This window comes from Taeniopygia guttata, chromosome 1A, assembly GCF_048771995.1.
Source record: "Taeniopygia guttata chromosome 1A, bTaeGut7.mat, whole genome shotgun sequence".
Taxonomy (NCBI): Eukaryota; Metazoa; Chordata; class Aves; order Passeriformes; family Estrildidae; genus Taeniopygia; species Taeniopygia guttata.
Window position 1 is genome coordinate 13,154,106 of NC_133025.1, and position 17,907 is coordinate 13,172,012.

Consider the following 17,907-nt stretch of genomic DNA (forward strand, 5'->3'; position numbering starts at 1 on the left):
CTCACCCACTACACACATGGAAGATATGTTCTTGGAACAATCTGATTGAGAAAATAAATCCTGCATTTCCATGCCTGGCTACAGTAAATGAAATCTGGCTGTATTCTTCCTTTTTTGTAAATCTATCCCAAGGGGTGAAAGACCCACCAAAACCTGGCAAATTTGAGGGCCTAGGGGGCTGTTGTCATCCTTCTCACAAATAATTCAGCATTCAAAGTTCTTTGAAGGTCTTATTTGCATCAATTATGATCCAGACTAAAAAGGCAGAACTTAAATCTGATTTATCTTGCAATCTTTAGAGGCTCTTGGGACACTGAAACCTTAATGCCACAAGAAGAGGTGTTGCTTTTCTCTGTTTTGACATTCCACCTGCTAGTTCCTGAACTGAAAAGAAAGCAGATGACTTGAAGGCAGAAGACAGAACCAGGTATCACAAATCACAGGGAAGCACAGGACTGATCTCTGTTTCCTTGTCCCAAAGCTACAAGGTGTAAACTGGAAACTGAAGGTAAGATAAGAAAGAGGTACTAGATCCAAAAAGCACTTGTGACTGCAATGATCTGATAAGCTCATGAAAGAACTGAAAGAGGAAAATACATCAGACATGGGACAAGGGCAAAAAATACTGGATGTCTAATGGTGAATTAGGAGTGACTGAAATCAGATGGAGATCTTCAACTGCTGGCACAGGAAGCTTGAATGGGTCATCAGAGCACTGAATATTGTCCAACCACAAAAGAACGTGGCAGGGTCCACCAGAGGAGACGGGGAATGAAAATACAGGAGTAAATAGCAAATGGCAGAAGGGGCAGTGACCTCAGCAAACAGCCCTCTAAAAAAGCTGGAATGGAGTCCAAGACTCAAGTTTATGAAAAGCATCAACATAAGAGCAGAAGTAAAACGCTCAAAAGATAGGAACTAGAAAGACTAGTAAGCTTAATATTAAAGTCTTCCCTTAAAAACATGCTGCATAGTACAGTGCAATTTTTTTAACACAATCCCATGCATTACTGAAGAAATAACAGGACCATTTCTCAGTTCAATAGTCTTTGCAAAAAAAAAAAAAAAAAAAAAAGACAATGCTAGATAAATCCTTTCCACATGTCTTGTTGAAGGACTACAGTAAATAAAGTCAAATGAAGTGGGGGAAAAAAGCCTCATGACTAACACATCTGAACATGGCATTACACAACAGCTTTCTTCAACCTCTTCCTAAGAGAGGGCCTGAGCAGGCTAGTGCCTACACTTCTGTGTTTTTCTAAAAACTTATGATGCTGAAGTCCTGTCTCTTCTGAAAGATAAATTCTTGGATTCTGTATTTGACAAATACAGATCATTTATAACTGAAAGTGAAGTCAGAACAACTGTATTTTCTAGAAAGTACTCACAAAAAAGCATCCAAATAAGCTTAACCTGTGCATAAAATTAGTGAACACTTCTGTGTCCTAGTTCCATAAAAACTAAGAAATACCACCCTAATTCTCACAATCTCAGCATGACAATGTACTCAGCAAACATTCAAACACTGGAAAGAGGAGGAGAGTTGTGAGGAAATTACAGATCTATCTTCAGGGCATTCGGTCACGCAGTGAAAACTTGAAAAAGATAAAAACTGTTCATCCACTAAACACAAATTGGTTTGTGCACCAAATAAAGCAAGAACCCCAAAAAAATAAGATGAGACCATGCCACTTAACAGTGCATAGCAATGCCTAGAGAAAGAGGATCAAATAAAAGTCTACTTCAGTACAAAAAAAGAAGAATAAAGATATGGTGAAAAATTATGTAGCACCATTTAAAAATATTAAATAGCCTCTAACTCCTGTATGCTTCTTTCTAAATACTGTCATCTGTTTTATTACTGTTATATTCAATGTTATTATTGATGCCATTAATATCTGTACCATTCAGCTTTTCCCCTTTCTTCAAAAAGTCAACTATCACTGAATTTACTGTCTGTCTTCTTTCTTTGCAAGAAAGGTGTGTGAACTGATGGGATAACATCAAGGGGGAATAAAGCAGATTTCTTCCTCCAGCTATGGAGATAAGCTGTTTCCATGAGGACAAAAACAGCTTTAATCTCTGAAGACATAAGGATTTTACACACCACCCCAGTAAAATAGCAATGGAGTCTTTCTGACTATATACAGCTGGCTGACCAAAAGAAGAAACTACCAGGCATCTAGGAACCTCCTCTGTATTGTTTCAGGGACTTCAGAGCATAAGGAGATGAACTTCTGCCTGGATCTTCCAGAAATGCAGTTACTACTGAGCTGTATTTTATTTCATATTTCTTACCTTACCTGTCAGACCCTGCAATAAACTGTGTGAATTGCTCTTCTAACGTCTTAAACCAAGAAATACCCTTGACTGCATTTTCATTGCAGCTCTAATTCTTCTGTGGCAATGTTGATGGCAGGCTTGGTGATCTCCCTAAACTCCCATTTTCTGCTAGCTGCTCACACATTCAGACTCCCAGTATTTTCTTTATTAAAGCTGAAACCCATATATTTATCATTTAACCACTGGCACTATAAATAAGATCTATGTGTAATATCCTGAAGCTATTTAATTCAATGGCAAAAATCCAGCTCTTTGCAATGACACCAAGATTTCACCTTCCATGTCTTCAAATGGATTTACAGGCAAAAGTTCTGGACTGATAGCCAGAATTTAAATATCCAAAACCATGCTGAATATAGAAACACCATAATGAGCTGAGGGTTGGCAACATGCCCTGTTGAGTATTAATAAAAGGTTAAGACAGGAACTGTTTGACACAGAAAGAACAATTAATGAATGAAAACACAGCATAATACAGAATTTTACACTATGACTGAGAAAAGATGTGACAAGAAGTAACAGACAGAAGCTGCAGCCAAACAAGCTCAAACTTGGTACAATTCTTCTAAAACAATTCAGAGTAACAAGCAGTGGAACACATCTCAGTCAAAACAGATTATAATTTCATTTGTCCATTTAAAAACAGGTATTTTTCTTTTTTAAAAATACATTTTAAGCCAACAATAAAGGTTACTGGACTTAAAAGATATTACTGACTTGTAAAGGACATCAGGTTACATGATCTCCTGCTCATCTTCTACCTTTAAACTACAGGAATGATGTTTATTTGCAATTTATAGATTTCCTTTTCTCTTTCACGTGTAGACTGACTTGTCAGTGCAAGTAATTTATTTGTGATAAGTTATTTAATACGATAATTTATTTACCTAATACCCCTTAAAAGCAAGTTCTAGAGTGGAAAATAACCCATAAATCACAGCTCTGCATGAAAAACCATCCAATTCACTTAAACAATCTTTTCTTAACCTAACCACTGCCTTTGTATTCCATTTACCTGCCTCTTTTATTCAATACAATACATACCCATGCTACTAGACAGAAGTCATTAGGAGAACACTTACTTTTTGGCAAATCCCCAGTGCTGGAAGCTGAAACTGTTCTGCTCCTGTCATGAGATGGGCTGCTCTCCTCTCTTTCAGTTACAGTTGATCCTTCAGAGACAGCAGAGCCACAGGCTACAGACTCCAGAGCCCCAGAGAACACCGACGCTGAAAATTCAGAGAACTGGGACTCTGGAATTTTATGACGTCCATTTGGCAATTCACCATTAAACTGTTCATAGGAGCTGCTATAAGAATAATCACTTTTTGAATTTGGATCATCAAGATTATACTCCTCTGGATTTGGACATTCTTCCTCTTCTTCTTCTTCATCTTCAAGTTGTTGTTCCAATAGGAATGGGCCGTTCACAATATGGCCATTTGTTTTGGGGGATTCTATCCACTTAGGGTCTGTAGAGTCAGTGTTGACAAGTTCCTGCTCAACATCATCATCTTTTTCAGTGTTTTCCTTCTCCGTGTCTTCTTTTTCATCTTGATCTTCTGCTTCACCTGAAAAATTTTGGCAAGCAACACATTACATCACACATCAATAAACCAGACTAAAATTAGGCATTTTGTCATTTTTAACTCTTCAGTAACTACCTGACTTCTGACATATCACACAAGGAAACACTGAATATCATTGAAATATGCAAACCTTAAAATCTAAATTAAAGGCAAAATGACAGACTGGTAAGACTGTAGGAAAAATAAAAAATGGGAAGTGGTTCGGGAAGGAACTATCCAGAAGAGAATAATCTTATGAAGGGAAGATGAATGAGGCCTTGAAAGCAAGCTTTTAAAAGTCTAGAATTCAATCTATGTGAACGGAGTCATCACTGAAGTAGGAAAACTCTCCGTAAGAGCAGAACAAAAACCAAACTGGAGTAATCTCAGTAGTTACATCTTTATCAGGACTGAAGAGCTGACAAGAAAAGCAGAGAAGCCAGAATGGAGCTGGAATGATTATGGTCCAAGTCACCAGGACTGAACAGGAATTTTAACAAGACATATCAAAAATTTTAGCAAAGAAGTTTCAATCTCTGTTATCTGATAGATCATTACAACAAACACTGTAAGAAGAAAAGGGGAAAGCAATGATGACTCCAACTACAACAAAAATAGTACAGAAAAATGCATCTAATTGTTCTTCTACTTTACCAGGATACTCAGTTGTTCCACTTAATGTGGCACAGTGCCTGTTCTGTTGAGTTTTCTACATGCTTTTTGGAATTGCTTCTAGCTATACATTGCTATTGATGGTTTTCTTCACTTCTGTAGTAAGTTTGATTTTTCTTTACCTTTTTAGGTTTTGTAGTTACAATTTCATCTACAGGAGAAAATTCACTTAATGATCTAGGACATTTTGGAGATTTTGTTCACTGCACCAGATGCAACACTGCACAATTACTTTCTGCTCTGGAACAGTAAACTCAGAGTCAATAAAAACAAGTAATACTAACCATCATCATTTCCAGGTTCTTCATCTACTACCTCTTCTATATCAGCTGTTTTTAGTTTCACCTCTGGGTGGTACTCATCTTCTTGTTCATTTGATGGTACAGCTGAGGTTACATTTTCTTCTATTTTTTTCCTTTCAGCTTCCCGCTCTAGTTCTTCTATTTCCTGCAGGCGTTTTTCTAGCAGCTCAGCTTGCCTCTTCTGTTTTTTCTTCAGTTTTTTCTTTTTGTTTTTGGATATTTTTCCAACCTGAAATATTAATACCAAAGAAAGAAAAAGAAAAATTAATTCTTTATTTTCAAGGCATCTCACACCAAACTAATTTACAGTTTGATTACCATTTCTTTGAAAATATTAGATGGCAAGTAATTTAGTAATTATATTCATTTTTCCAGTTTACTTCAAATCAAGAATGATACAGGATTGTATGAAGCAAAAATCCACCAAAACTTGCAAAATACATCCATACATCTAAGATGGCATAATAAAATTCCAATGATCCTACAACCTTGCTAAACACAATAATCTTAAACTTCAATCCAGATGAACAGATGATACTTTATGTGGAAAATAATCAGGTTAATATTAGTTGTTTACATATAAATTTAATACCTTATTTCTCTCTCTGTATAATGCAGGTAATAACCTGCAAAAGTATTCTAAGCAAAAAGACACAAGAAACTAAAGATTCTGAAAACATTGAATTTTAAATAAAAGCTGTGTTGTTCAGCTATTTTCTTGTGCAATGAAAGCATTTTTATTACTCCCTTCTGGCCCAAAACATATGAATTACAAACAGCAGATGGTCATTATGAAGTTTCTCATTTTATATAACATAAGGATTGAAAAATTCAGGTACAACAACAAGGAAATGAAAAATGAAATACATCACAGCTCGGACTGAAACACTTCCTTGCATTTTAACTGAATTGTGGCTTCTATTTCTACGATCTGATGAGATCTATCCAGTTTTCACTCATTGTTTAAATATCACAGTAAGAAATCATCATACAATCAAAACATAAAGTAAAAGGAACAGAGAGAAACATTTCCTCAAAGGTTTATCTGTTAATACTGTTATCTTCACAAAAAGCCATGGGATCACCTAAACAAGACATTAAATTTCACAACCCCAGTAATTTTCATCCATGTTGTATACCCACTGAAATTATACATGTTCTGTACTCACAGAAAGCAGATATTTCTGAACAGCTGTATTACCATTGTTTTTTCCTATATGCATATGGCAAAGAGATCTTTCAAACCTCATAAAATTGCCTCAACTTTCAGGCCTTTATACCCTTAAGGTATCTCCAATGCACAATATTTAGTGCATTCACCCATTTTTGTCAGGATTTGGACAAATGGATTATTCCTCAAGAGAAGAAAATGGCAATGCTTAACTTAGTTTGACAATAGCTATAGAACTGTATGTCTGTGAGAATTTCCATCACAGAAATACTGTGCTTAACAGTGGTAAACCCACAGACATTAAAAGAAAAATGTTCTTTGAAAGATAAAAGCTTTACTCAAAGGAAGCTTTTAAAAAGGGTTGAGGCTACTAACAGTCTAATACATATTAATAGCCAGAGAAACACAGAAAATAAGGCAGTTAAATTGTATTATATAACAATACTTACAGGCTTCTGTTGTGGAGCTGTACTCACTAAAAAGACAAAAATAAATAGTAAATAAAATAAAGTTTTTCTTTTTCAAAAACAACTTAGAAAAGAAAAAAATCATATAAATAACTTTAAAATATTCTTAAATAAATAAGGTAGTGTTAAGTTTACTTTGTTAGCCAGATTTTTTACTCTTTGCAAGTACACGCTGCCTGAAATCATTTGATGTCTCCATTAGAGCATCTGGGACTGGAAGGAGCTAGCAGCTGTGTTCACTGTGTTGTGGTTGGCAGAGTTTTTATGAAATTAAAAAAAAAAAAAAAAGGCTGAACAATAAAGAGTGGATAGAGAACAGGGAATGACTGCAGAGCTGTCACAGATTAAATGTATGTCGTCAGCTGACAGAGCAGGTAGAGACTGGGTTAAATAGCTCAGGGAATATTAGCAAAGATACAACTACTGTGTAGTACCCAACAGAAAAGCCAAATACTCATGTGTTTTATTCTGAAACAAGGCAGTTTGATTGCTAGGGCTGGAGGCATGAAGAAGTGCCTGAGGCAAAAAACACACCATATCACAGAAAAAGCAGCTCCAGCATGGGCCTCTTCCAAGCACCTCTGAGCAGCATCCCATCAGTGACTGGCTCTGATGGGATTGCAATGCTGTCACACTCTCAGAGCACCACAAGCCACATAAAACCTCCCCTGTGATCAAAACCAACAGAAATAACCAAAAACAGGAGACAGAAGCCAAGTGAAGCAAGAGGAACTCAACAGGGGAGAACCCCTCACAGGCCTATGGCAATTAAAGAATGGCCAATAAAATAGAGTTGTTTTATGCATTCAGATTCTGCTACCAAGCTCAGGGAAAAGCCTGCTAGAATACCCTGGAAAGACAAAGGTTTTCAAAAAGATTCTTAAACCTGAGCGCCATCACTGCTATAAAAAGGGAAATTATACACAGCCTATTCTTGCAATGATGTAAAGAAAACACATCTTCAGCTCCTGTGTGGAAAGCCATATATTTAATTGCAATTTGCTAAGAAGCAAGTGCGATAAGAATGCCATTCCTTAAAATAATACTTATTTTAATGTCAGGAAGCAATACAAAGGCTGCATGAACAAAATCAAGTTATTTCCCACATAAATAGCATAAAATCTCTAGCTATGTGATTACACATTATGTCAAGTTCAATATAATACATTCACCATTTATACAACTTTTCATCTCAAAATATATAATGCTGTGAAATGGATCCTGATCACTGTATTTGCTCCCAATATAGCAAATATTTTTAACATACCTCACAGATTTTAATCTGTTAATTTTCTGACAGTATTACAAAGGGAATTACTTTTCCACTGCCTGTAGCTGATGTGCTCAATTGGCAAATTAGTAGCAACCGTAGTACTAAGAATATATAGTACTAAAAAGAAAATCACTAGAAAAGCCACACTTCCTCCTTGTTTGTCTTTGCTTATTGCTGTCAACTTCTTTACCTTGGCTTCTCCTAGCTAAACATAAGGTACAGTTCCTATCTAAACTCTTGGCAAGTTTAACATAAAACATTTTATGCCCCCAGGAAAATGGGCTTATCACGAGTTCAGTTAGTTACAATAAATTCCATTTTTAAGGGTGAAAAACCACAAATGTAAAACTTTTCACTGCATCTTAAAAGTAAGTTACAATAGACAAAAAGGCAGATGATTTCACAAGGATGCTGGTGAACTTAAACTGAACTAGACATAATTTAGGTAAGATTATTAATTGTTGTCAATATTAGAGATGTAAGCTTCCAACGTGACTAAAACGCAGGCATTAAAGCCTGTGGGATGGGATTAAGTTTACACCAATAAATCTTTTTCTGTTTCTGGGGACCCTGAAAACTTGAACATGCAAAACCAGTACGAAATCATTACTTGGATAATTTCCAGAGCAGGAAAAAGAATTAAACAGTCATGTATTTTTCACATACAATTATTTAAACTGTGAATTTTCACTGGACAAAATGCTGTTAGCAATAGTATACTGGTGGCAGTTTCCTACATTGCATTTTAATATCCTGTTCATACCTGCTGAGCCAGAAGGGGGAGGAGCACCAGCCTTCTGCCACTCGGTAGCTTCAGCAGCCATCCTGCGCACGTAGGCATCATCCACACACATCAAAATGTTTTCTGGCTTTATATCCGTATGAATGATCTTGCACTTGCTGTGCAGGTAATCTAGACCTTGAAGTACCTAATTACAAAGGGAGTTTTTAAAAATCTGCTTGAAACTGCAACTGAATTTATTAAGAAACTCAACATTCAGCTGCATTTTAAAATAAGCCTGATATTATCCCAATGCTCAAAAGTACCCAAAAACTGGAAAAAATGTATTACCAAGTAGTAGCATAAACACATAATTTTCTACTGCAGTATGGAATTACAGAAGCTTATGAAGCAAAACTGTTTGACGCACAGTAACACCAGAGCAATGACTGAAATGCTTCATATTCAACTTTCAGAAATCAGTTTTTAAAACATGTGCAGAACAAGTTTTGTCCAAGTAGAAAAAGAAGAAAGATCTACATTATCTTTAATAAGCAACCTGAAAGCCTTACCAAACAATGCCACTCTCATTAGTCCAAACAGTTAATTCCAGTCTCACAAAAATAAAAGTTTTTTTTAATCTTTCAGGACTAAGCTCTTCCTCTTTTCCCAGGTATGAAGTGTTTGAATTACCATTGTCTATATTCAAAAAGCAGTTCAGGTTGGAAGACTGTGTGATTCACACCTTGATCTAAGTAATACCACTTTCAAAGTTGTATCTAACCTCAGAATCAGACCAGCCTGCTCAGAGCCTTTATCCAATTCACTTCCAACTACCTCCCAAAATGCAGAATTGGCTGGGCTGTGCATTGTTCGCTGGATAAAACCTGAGTGGACACCAGGCTGAAGAGCTTGGTGAGGAATGGAGTTCCATCCAGCTGCAGCCATGACCAGCGGTGTTCTCCAGGGCTCAGCCCTGTTTAATGGACAAGGGGATCAAGTGCACCCACTTGTCTGCAGATGGCACCAAGCTGGGTGGGAGCATTGATTTGCTGGAAGGCAGGAAGGCTCTGCAGAGGGATCTGGACACACTGGATGATGGCCTGAGGCCAATTATGTGAGGCTCCACAAGGCCAAGTGCTGGGTCCTGCCCTTGGGTCACAACAACCCCAGGCAGGGGGACAGAGTGGCTGGCAAGTGGCCCAGGGACAAGGCCCTTGGGGGTGCTGGTTGACAGTGGTGAACATGAGCCTGTGTGTGCCTGGCTAGCCAGGAAGGCCAATGTCATCCTGGTAGTATCAGCAATACTGTGGCCAGCAGGACCAGGGCACTGATTGTCCCTCTGTACTCAGCACTGGTGGGGACAGATCTCAAATCCTCTGTTCAGTTTTGGGCCCCTCACTACAACAAAGGCATGGAGGTGTTGGAGTGTGCCCAGGAAAGGGCAACAGAGCTGGGGAAGGGCCTGGAGTACAAGTCTGATGCAGGGAACTGGGGGTGTTTAGTCTGTAGAAAAAAGGAGGCTGACAAAAAAGGTCCCTTCAGTCCACAACTGCCTGAAAGGAGGTTGGGGGGGGTCCCTTTGTTCTCCAAGGTAACAAGCAACAGAATCAGAGCAAGTATCAAGTTGCACCAAGGGAGGTTTAGATTGGATCAGAAGAAAATTCTTCACTGAAGGGCTGGTAAGGCTGCCAAGGCTATAGGCTGCCCAGTGAAGTGGTGGCATCACCACCACTGGAGGTGTTTTCAAAAGTACAGATGTGGCACTTAGGGACATGGTTTTGTGGCAGACTTGGCAGCAGGCTAATGGCTGGAACTGATGTTCCTTCACGTCTTTTCCACCCTGAATCACTCTATGATGTATTACATATATGCTTTCTCCTTGCTGAAACACTTTCTCCTTAAAATCACCTCTCAGCAACTTGATTTTCACAGATTAGCAAAAGAACATATTTTGAAAGAACACATCCTAATGAAATGTTCTGAACTGTTTCAAGTTGCTAACACTCTGACTGTACAAAAACTTAAATACAGACAGACACCAATTTCTTTAAAGAACAGGTTACCATTTTTCAGAGAGATACCATTTTTGTTCCTCACTATAAATATCACAATGGTATTACTATTTTCCATGGTTACAATCTTTTGTTTTCCACATTTTATTTAGAAGCATGTCAACCAAAACTGCAATTTAATATGAGTATCTTCACATCTATGAAAAAGACTCATTGCTTCAATTTTTTATTCTCTAATGCAGTTCAGGAAACTCCCTTATCATAGGAGACAATTAAAAACCACAATGCAAACACCTCCAAAACCCCTGTATGCAGAAGTGCAGGCTACCCATTAAGATGCTCTTGCAAACCCCACTGAGATAAAAATAAAATTATCTTAGTTAGTAGTAAGAGTTCAGTTTAAATATCATAATTCTAACCTTCAAACTGTTAACAATTGTGGAAAAACCTAATTAGAATATTAACAAAACTTACCTGGCGGATTATGCTTTTAACACAACGGATAGGAAGGCCTTGATAATTGGACTTGATTATCCATTTTAGAAGATGATGTCCAAGTACTTCAAAGACCATGCAGACATCTGTAATTTAATTAAGGATAACTTCCAAATAAACTTGTTCATGAGATCAACACAAATGTTTACTTGTGTTCTGGCTAAAGGAGTCGTCACCCCCTTTAGAGGGAAAATGATTCTCCCTAAAATGAGCATGGTAAGTGTTTTGGTACCTTGTTTCAATTATATATAAAACCATACAGAAGCAGTGTTCAACAGCAGAATCAATTAAAATAAAACATGTTAATTACGCAAATCTTGTGCATTATTACTGCATGTTAACAACAGCATTAGGGTGAATAATTAAGAAAGTAGTTGTAAAAAGTAACTAACAGGCATTTCTTTTCTTTGAGACAGTTGAAAGTACTGATTTGGCCTATGATCTCTAGATGATAGACTTACCTTGTCTATCAGTTTGTCACACACAAATACCTACCTATATGCATAAAGGTAACTCAAGTTTTAACATCTGCATCCTCTATACTGAAGTTACACCAACAGTAAAAGGTCTCAAGACTTGTCAAAGCACACTCTGAAGAACTGTAATGTAACTGTTGGCAACTGTTAATCTCATTTCACATTCCTCAATTCCTGTATTAGAGGAGACACTGAGTAGCCATTTCCCACTCACATCAACTGGGTGTACTCAGAACTCCATTTCAGAAGAGGAAACAGTCTTGGTTCCTTTACCCCACAATGAACACAAGTGACTAGCAGAGCACACAGCCATCATAAAGGATGAGCAGAGTGCATGAGCTCTGCAGGGCTTATTAACTGAGCCCACGCAGTCAAGTTGCAAAGCTACAGCAACACAGATTGCAAAAAGGACACTGCAACATTCAGAAATGAAAATAGGACACCCGCCCACAGTCCTTCAGCCTGCTGCTGCTGCACTCTCCAATGCACATTCCTGACATTCCTTGCACTTACAAAAATGTTAAGCATTGCCAGTAACCCGAAGAGAAAGGGATGTAGGGAAGTAAACAGCTGAGAGGCAAAGAGAGAGCAAGAAGGAAGATGTAAGAGGAATGGCAGAGGTAGGCGCAAAGAGGGAAGGTCACCAGAAAGTGACGTCTACTTGAAAAAAAGAGATTGCAACATTCTGCAGGGAGGACTTGGACAAACTCAAGGGACACTCCATACTGGAGAGACAACTGGAATGGAGAGAAGATATAGAGCAGATTCAGTGTTGGGAGTAGGTATGCAAAAATGTGACTGCTGTCTGATTTCCTACCCTGATCTGAAAAACATTAACCTTAAGCCAGACTGTCCAGAAAAAAGAGTTTGGGAAAAGGTCTGCATAAACTACTAGGAATCCAGCCTTGCAAGTCCCAGGATCCTCCTACAGCACCAATAACTTTACTGGTGGGAAGGTCCAAAAATCCCTGCAGCAAAAAAACTCTGAAGCCCACCTAGGAGACATTCTTGGAGGAGGCTTCTTGTGAAATTCTCTTCAAAGCAGCACAGGGGATGTCTCATAGGAGCAAACTAAGCACAGCAGCAAAGTGAGAATAAATCTAACATTAATCAGCTGACAGGTTTAAGTACTGAAAGCTGTTCTTTCTTGACTCAAATCCTACCTATAACTATCTATCTATAAATACACATTACTCAAGCATTTAGAAATATGACAAAGGATAAGGGCTAGTTAAGCTCTTGTACCAGCACAGAAGACTTTAGGATGCATCTCAGTTGCTTCTAGATTGGCAGCATTTAAACATGATAACATTTAATTCTATATTCTTTGGAGATATATTACAATCATTATAATGTCTGATTGTGTGGGAATGTTTCCTTCCTTATTTTTTCCATTTGTCTCTCAAAACACTTGTTCCATCATATGATTATGTGAATCTTTTATTTTAAAAATGCTACACTGAAATGAATATTTATTACAGCTCTAATAAATGTCCATTGCAAACAAACATAATAATTCACACATTGAAAACACCAAAGTGTCCAAGATCATGAATTCTGTTATTTCATGAAAAAGTCATAATTGCAATATTTGCAAAATATACAAGTAGGTAAAAAATTATCAGCCTTGTGCAGCATAACACATTATTAAAATTCCTCTGTATGTAAACACTTACTCCAGCTCCTAGGAGAAAGATGACAATTGCAGTCACACAGTGCAGGCCACTGGCTCTGCACAGTCCCAGCTCTGCTCTACATGGCTCTTGACAATTTTCCCTGTTTGGAAACTCCATGACATTTTGTGGTACTAGCCATCCAAAGGATTCATGTACCTCTCTTCTGTCTTGTTTTAGCTTTTAAATGCATTCCATAACCAATAATCAAGCCTCTATGAAGCATATGGTGTTTTATTTTACAGCCAAGCAACAGATATTTCGTGACTTGCCCAAAGGAAGCTGGAAACAGCAGAGCATGGAAAAGATCTCAAATTACTCGATTTCTCTGAACCTGTGCAACTCAGTGACACTAATGTAGCACTAATATGGCATTTTAAAAAGTAAACAGCACCAAAACATTAAAATCAAATTACTTGCTCTATCATAAGAGAACCTACACCAAAGATTAAAACTTAAAAAGGAGTTGATGAAATAATGCAACCAACCACTGCTCAAATAACTCAGGATGCACAAGCTGTTCTCAGGAATATTCAATGCATAAGATACTCAGTATCATATTTTTGCTGGCAGTCAGGACTTTGACAGACTTCCAGATGCAATTTAAATTTGAGTCCAGTATCAATCCATCCTGTATATTGGTACTTTTCTGGAAAATGTACATTTCAATAAGGCAGGAACATCTGACTTCTACATAAAAAATTCTGTACTGCCATTTTTAACATGAAGGCAAAACTGAAATAGAACAAATCAACATCAGCTGTCCAGTTTTAATCTGCCAATACAAAGCTACCTGACCCCTTATTTTTCACTAGCACATGGTCTCTTTTGGCTTTCTCAGTGTAAGTACTACATTGCAAAAATTTAAGTTGAAGTTTGGATATGATTTCCAAATATTATCACTAACAAAATTTACTCTTCACACCCAGAAACAGCCCTTACCTTTAATACAGTGAATTAAATACATGTGAATCTTAACAAGAATTTAGGAACATTATTGGGAAATTGCTCTGATAAAGACACAAGAGCTATTTCTATGTATAGCTATAAATGCATTATTGTACTCCTTATTTCATATTAGTGTTTTACACTATAACAGTAAATCAAAATTTTTGATTTCTAAAAATAATTATTCTTCAACTGCACTACAGTCAGATGAAAACAAATAAAAACGGGGGAAAGGAAAAGGAGATTAGACAGCAGTCTGTACCTGAGAACACTTGACCCTGCACTCATTCTCACCATATACCCAAAGGCTCCATAACTGATGTCAAGAGGCAGAGGAACAGGATGAAAGCTGCTTGCACACTTCTGTCTGGAAGGATGCTTTCTAGTGAGCATTCAGATTTACTGACTGTTACCTTCTACATTCCTCTCCTAGAAGATGGGAGTTGGTGAAAGGTACTTTAATCTGATCTGCTGAAGGCACATCACCAAAATCAATGTATAATTAGGCTCTCTAGAGCAGGAACTGTCTCTCTGGCAGTATGACCCATGAACAATGAGGTTTGCTACTGGGCTCCAAAACACAACAGGCACACACATAAGTCCAGCTGTAACAGTAAATGAAAGCACAGTAATATAATAAGCTGCTAAAATACCTAATATAATTAGCAAGGAGCACTCAGTTTAGCTCAACTTTAAAATCAAATATATTCACAGATTCAAAATTTACCCTGAGAATGAGGGAGTTGTATTTCACTTTATCTCTCTCTTTTTCCACTATCCCTCTTTTGTTTTTGTAAAGACAGCTTTCAAAGACATAGCTTTACAACCTTTGCCAAAAACACGGTCAAACCTGGTCAAAAGATGATTACATGAACAAGAGAATCATCTCCATGACCTCACACTTCTCACAAGAAAACAGAAACCAGATTTTTCATTACACCAACAATTTCTCTTTACCAGTCTAGAACAAAAAAATATTTCTTGTAAGCTTCAGTTATTACAAATGTTTCCAGTAAACTCCATTTTTTAAGCAATGTATTTCTAGTTCTACCAGACTATGAAAGGATATATAAGACTTCTTTTTTAGTTTTGCACTGTTTAGAAAAGCTAAGTTACTTTCACTCCACAGAGTGCCTTACACACTGCACTTCTCTTGGCATCTACATACATTTTGGTGTTTCTAATTTGTATATTTAAAGTAAGGTTAACTACAAAAAAATCCAGAACTAAATGCTTACTTATTTCAGTAGAATATCTTTAATGAGAATGCCATGTTCTCAAAAGGATACGAATTCCATTCATTCCAGAAATTTTGAAGTCATCAATTAGCTGTACAACCATATCCTTGTTGGGATCATTAGGGTCACTTTCACGAACCTAAACCAAGAATGCAAACACTGATATTTTAGGAAAAAATTCACTTTGAAATACTAATTACTTAGCTTTCCACACAAACTTAAGTATTTTGGAGCTTCAGAAAATATTAACTCATAATAAGATGTTTAGAGGACAACATGTAAAAAAACAAGAGTCTAATATAAATTCTTTATGTTTTTTTTCAATTCACTATTCCTGTTATTATTGTTATTGAACACTGTATTGCAATAGCGATACTTACACATTTGAGCAACTTTATTTCATCCAAGGCTGTCTCCGTATAATGCTGGGCACTTTTTACAACTTTCATTGCAACAAACCTTTTTCCCCTTGAAAAGAAGATAAACACTTTCAAGATGTACACTGAGCTAAAACAAACATACACTGATGGTTGAGATTTTTCAACTAGAATATTTCATAGTCTAATGTATTTGTACAGAAAATGCTGAAATTACACTTAACGACAACTTTCAACAACACTCTGTTAATAGTGTAATTATTGATATTTTAGTCTCCTTGATGCTAATGTCTCTAAATCTGCTTACAAGTTATTATTTAATGAACGTAATTATATTTTTTCATTAAAGATACAAAATAAATAAAAAATATAAGCTTATTCTTGCATGCTCAAGACAACATGCAAATTCAATAGCAAAGCTAATTTGTCAAAGAAAATAGAATCACATTTATTTCTGAGAGCTTTTATAAACTACACTGTTAATCAAGAGCAAAATAAGACTGTAGCATCTTTCTGCACAAAAAGACAGTAAATATTTATATAACCTTATCATACACATAAAACAGAAGTCATTGCAAACAAAATTAAAAAATGTATTAGGAAAAAAGTTGAAGGAAATAGTTTTCTTACTGCATATCCCAGCATAGCCAGACTGTAGAGAAGTGTCCCCATCCTAACTTTCTAATAACATGATACCGGCCATTGAAAAGATCACCGATTTTCACTGGATGATAGCCTCCTTTCATGAAAAAAACAAGTAGAAAAAAGAATATTTAGAAAACAAACAAGAATTCCCAGGTTTTCAAGTAATTATCTTTTAGTTATATATTTTCTGCTTCAAATTGTCCTGTACTATAATAGGAAATATAAAGAAAACTCTAATGGTAAAAATTCGGCCTTGCTTGGCCTGGAGGGAAAGAACTCATGTCCTGCAACTCCTGTAGAGTTTGTTCACCCTTCTCTCTTATGGCTTTTATTTATGGTAATATAACCATCTGTTCTCTATTTCCTTAGGCTTATCTTCCACTTCATAGACAATAAAGATCTACATTATTTCTTTATCGTATTTGAAGCCTCTCCAGTCAACATATTTTGGATGACTGCAGAATATCAGCAGAAATTGTTTTAATTCCCATTTGCTTTCGAGTAATAAAAGCAGCAATAAAATACTTCCTGAGAAAGTGTTAAGAACAATGCAGACTTCACTGATGCTCTTCTACTTGGTTCCCGATCCACAGCAGCAATGCATTTTTCTGACATCTGAGGGTTTTACAGTGAGGAGGAAGAAGAGAAAGCAGGCAGCTCTGGGCTTTGTCTGAATGGCTTTTTCATTACTAAAGTCTGCAGTCCAAATTTAAACCACTACACAGGTTCTCCACAACCCCTCTAGGCAGAAAGGCCAACAGGACAGAGCAAGCTGGAGCTCAGGTCTAGGAGGTGTAATGAAGCCTTTTATATCCTTTATATTTTGGGAGACACTCTTAGTTAAACGCAGGGAAGACAATGAACACATAAGATCTTTATTCAAACCTTAACACACCAACAATAACATCCATAATTTTGCCTAAATTGCAAACAAACAATAAAGCTGCACCACGCAACCCTCCAAGACATCAGCAGCAGACTCAGAGCAGCTTTCAAGGAGCCACTTCTTTGTCTCTTTCTGGTCCTTCACAATGTCATGTCCAACTGTCCTTTGGCAGGATCCACAATTATTGACTAATCCATTTAGAATTAGGAAAGCCTCCAACTACTGTCTTGAAGTTTCTGAATCTGTTTTGAATCCCCTGAAAATCTTGTTAGAACTGGTTAAGTCAACAATGTGAATTTATAACTTAATTCCTTGAATTTAAAACAGGGACTTCTCTCTTATCTCCTTTTATCTGTGGGAACAGTGATGTCAAATCTGGATATATTTATATTCTTTTTTTGCTAATAACATCTTCTGCCTTAACAGAAGTTCAACAGCTCTTCTATGAACTCTCATGCTGCCAGAGCAGATTAATTTAATAAATTTAACACAACTGTGCTACAGAATTTTAACTATTACATACTCAGGAGAAGGATAAAGCTTAAATGATGTATTGTGCTAGATGCTGGTGTGACTAACAAACTCTGAAACACACAGCTTTGATATATGTCTGCTAAGATGTAACTAAAGGCTTAGC

General features: G+C 36.8%; 1 protein-coding gene across 8 annotated transcripts in view; it reads right to left on the reverse strand.

Moving 5' to 3' along the window:
- The window catches only part of SRPK2 (SRSF protein kinase 2), a 125,351-nt gene that overhangs the window by 18,497 nt on the left and 88,947 nt on the right, over positions 1-17,907 (reverse strand). For all 8 annotated transcript variants that reach the window (XM_030263768.4, XM_072919523.1, XM_072919516.1 and 5 more), the window contains 8 exons: positions 16,370-16,478; positions 15,743-15,830; positions 15,414-15,501; positions 11,007-11,113; positions 8,560-8,725; positions 6,506-6,531; positions 4,868-5,114; positions 3,426-3,914 (listed from right to left, as the gene is read on the reverse strand). In XM_030263768.4, coding sequence (XP_030119628.3) covers positions 3,426-3,914; positions 4,868-5,114; positions 6,506-6,531; positions 8,560-8,725; positions 11,007-11,113; positions 15,414-15,501; positions 15,743-15,830; positions 16,370-16,478 — 1,320 coding nt within the window. The remainder of the gene's footprint in view (positions 1-3,425; positions 3,915-4,867; positions 5,115-6,505; positions 6,532-8,559; positions 8,726-11,006; positions 11,114-15,413; positions 15,502-15,742; positions 15,831-16,369; positions 16,479-17,907) is intronic.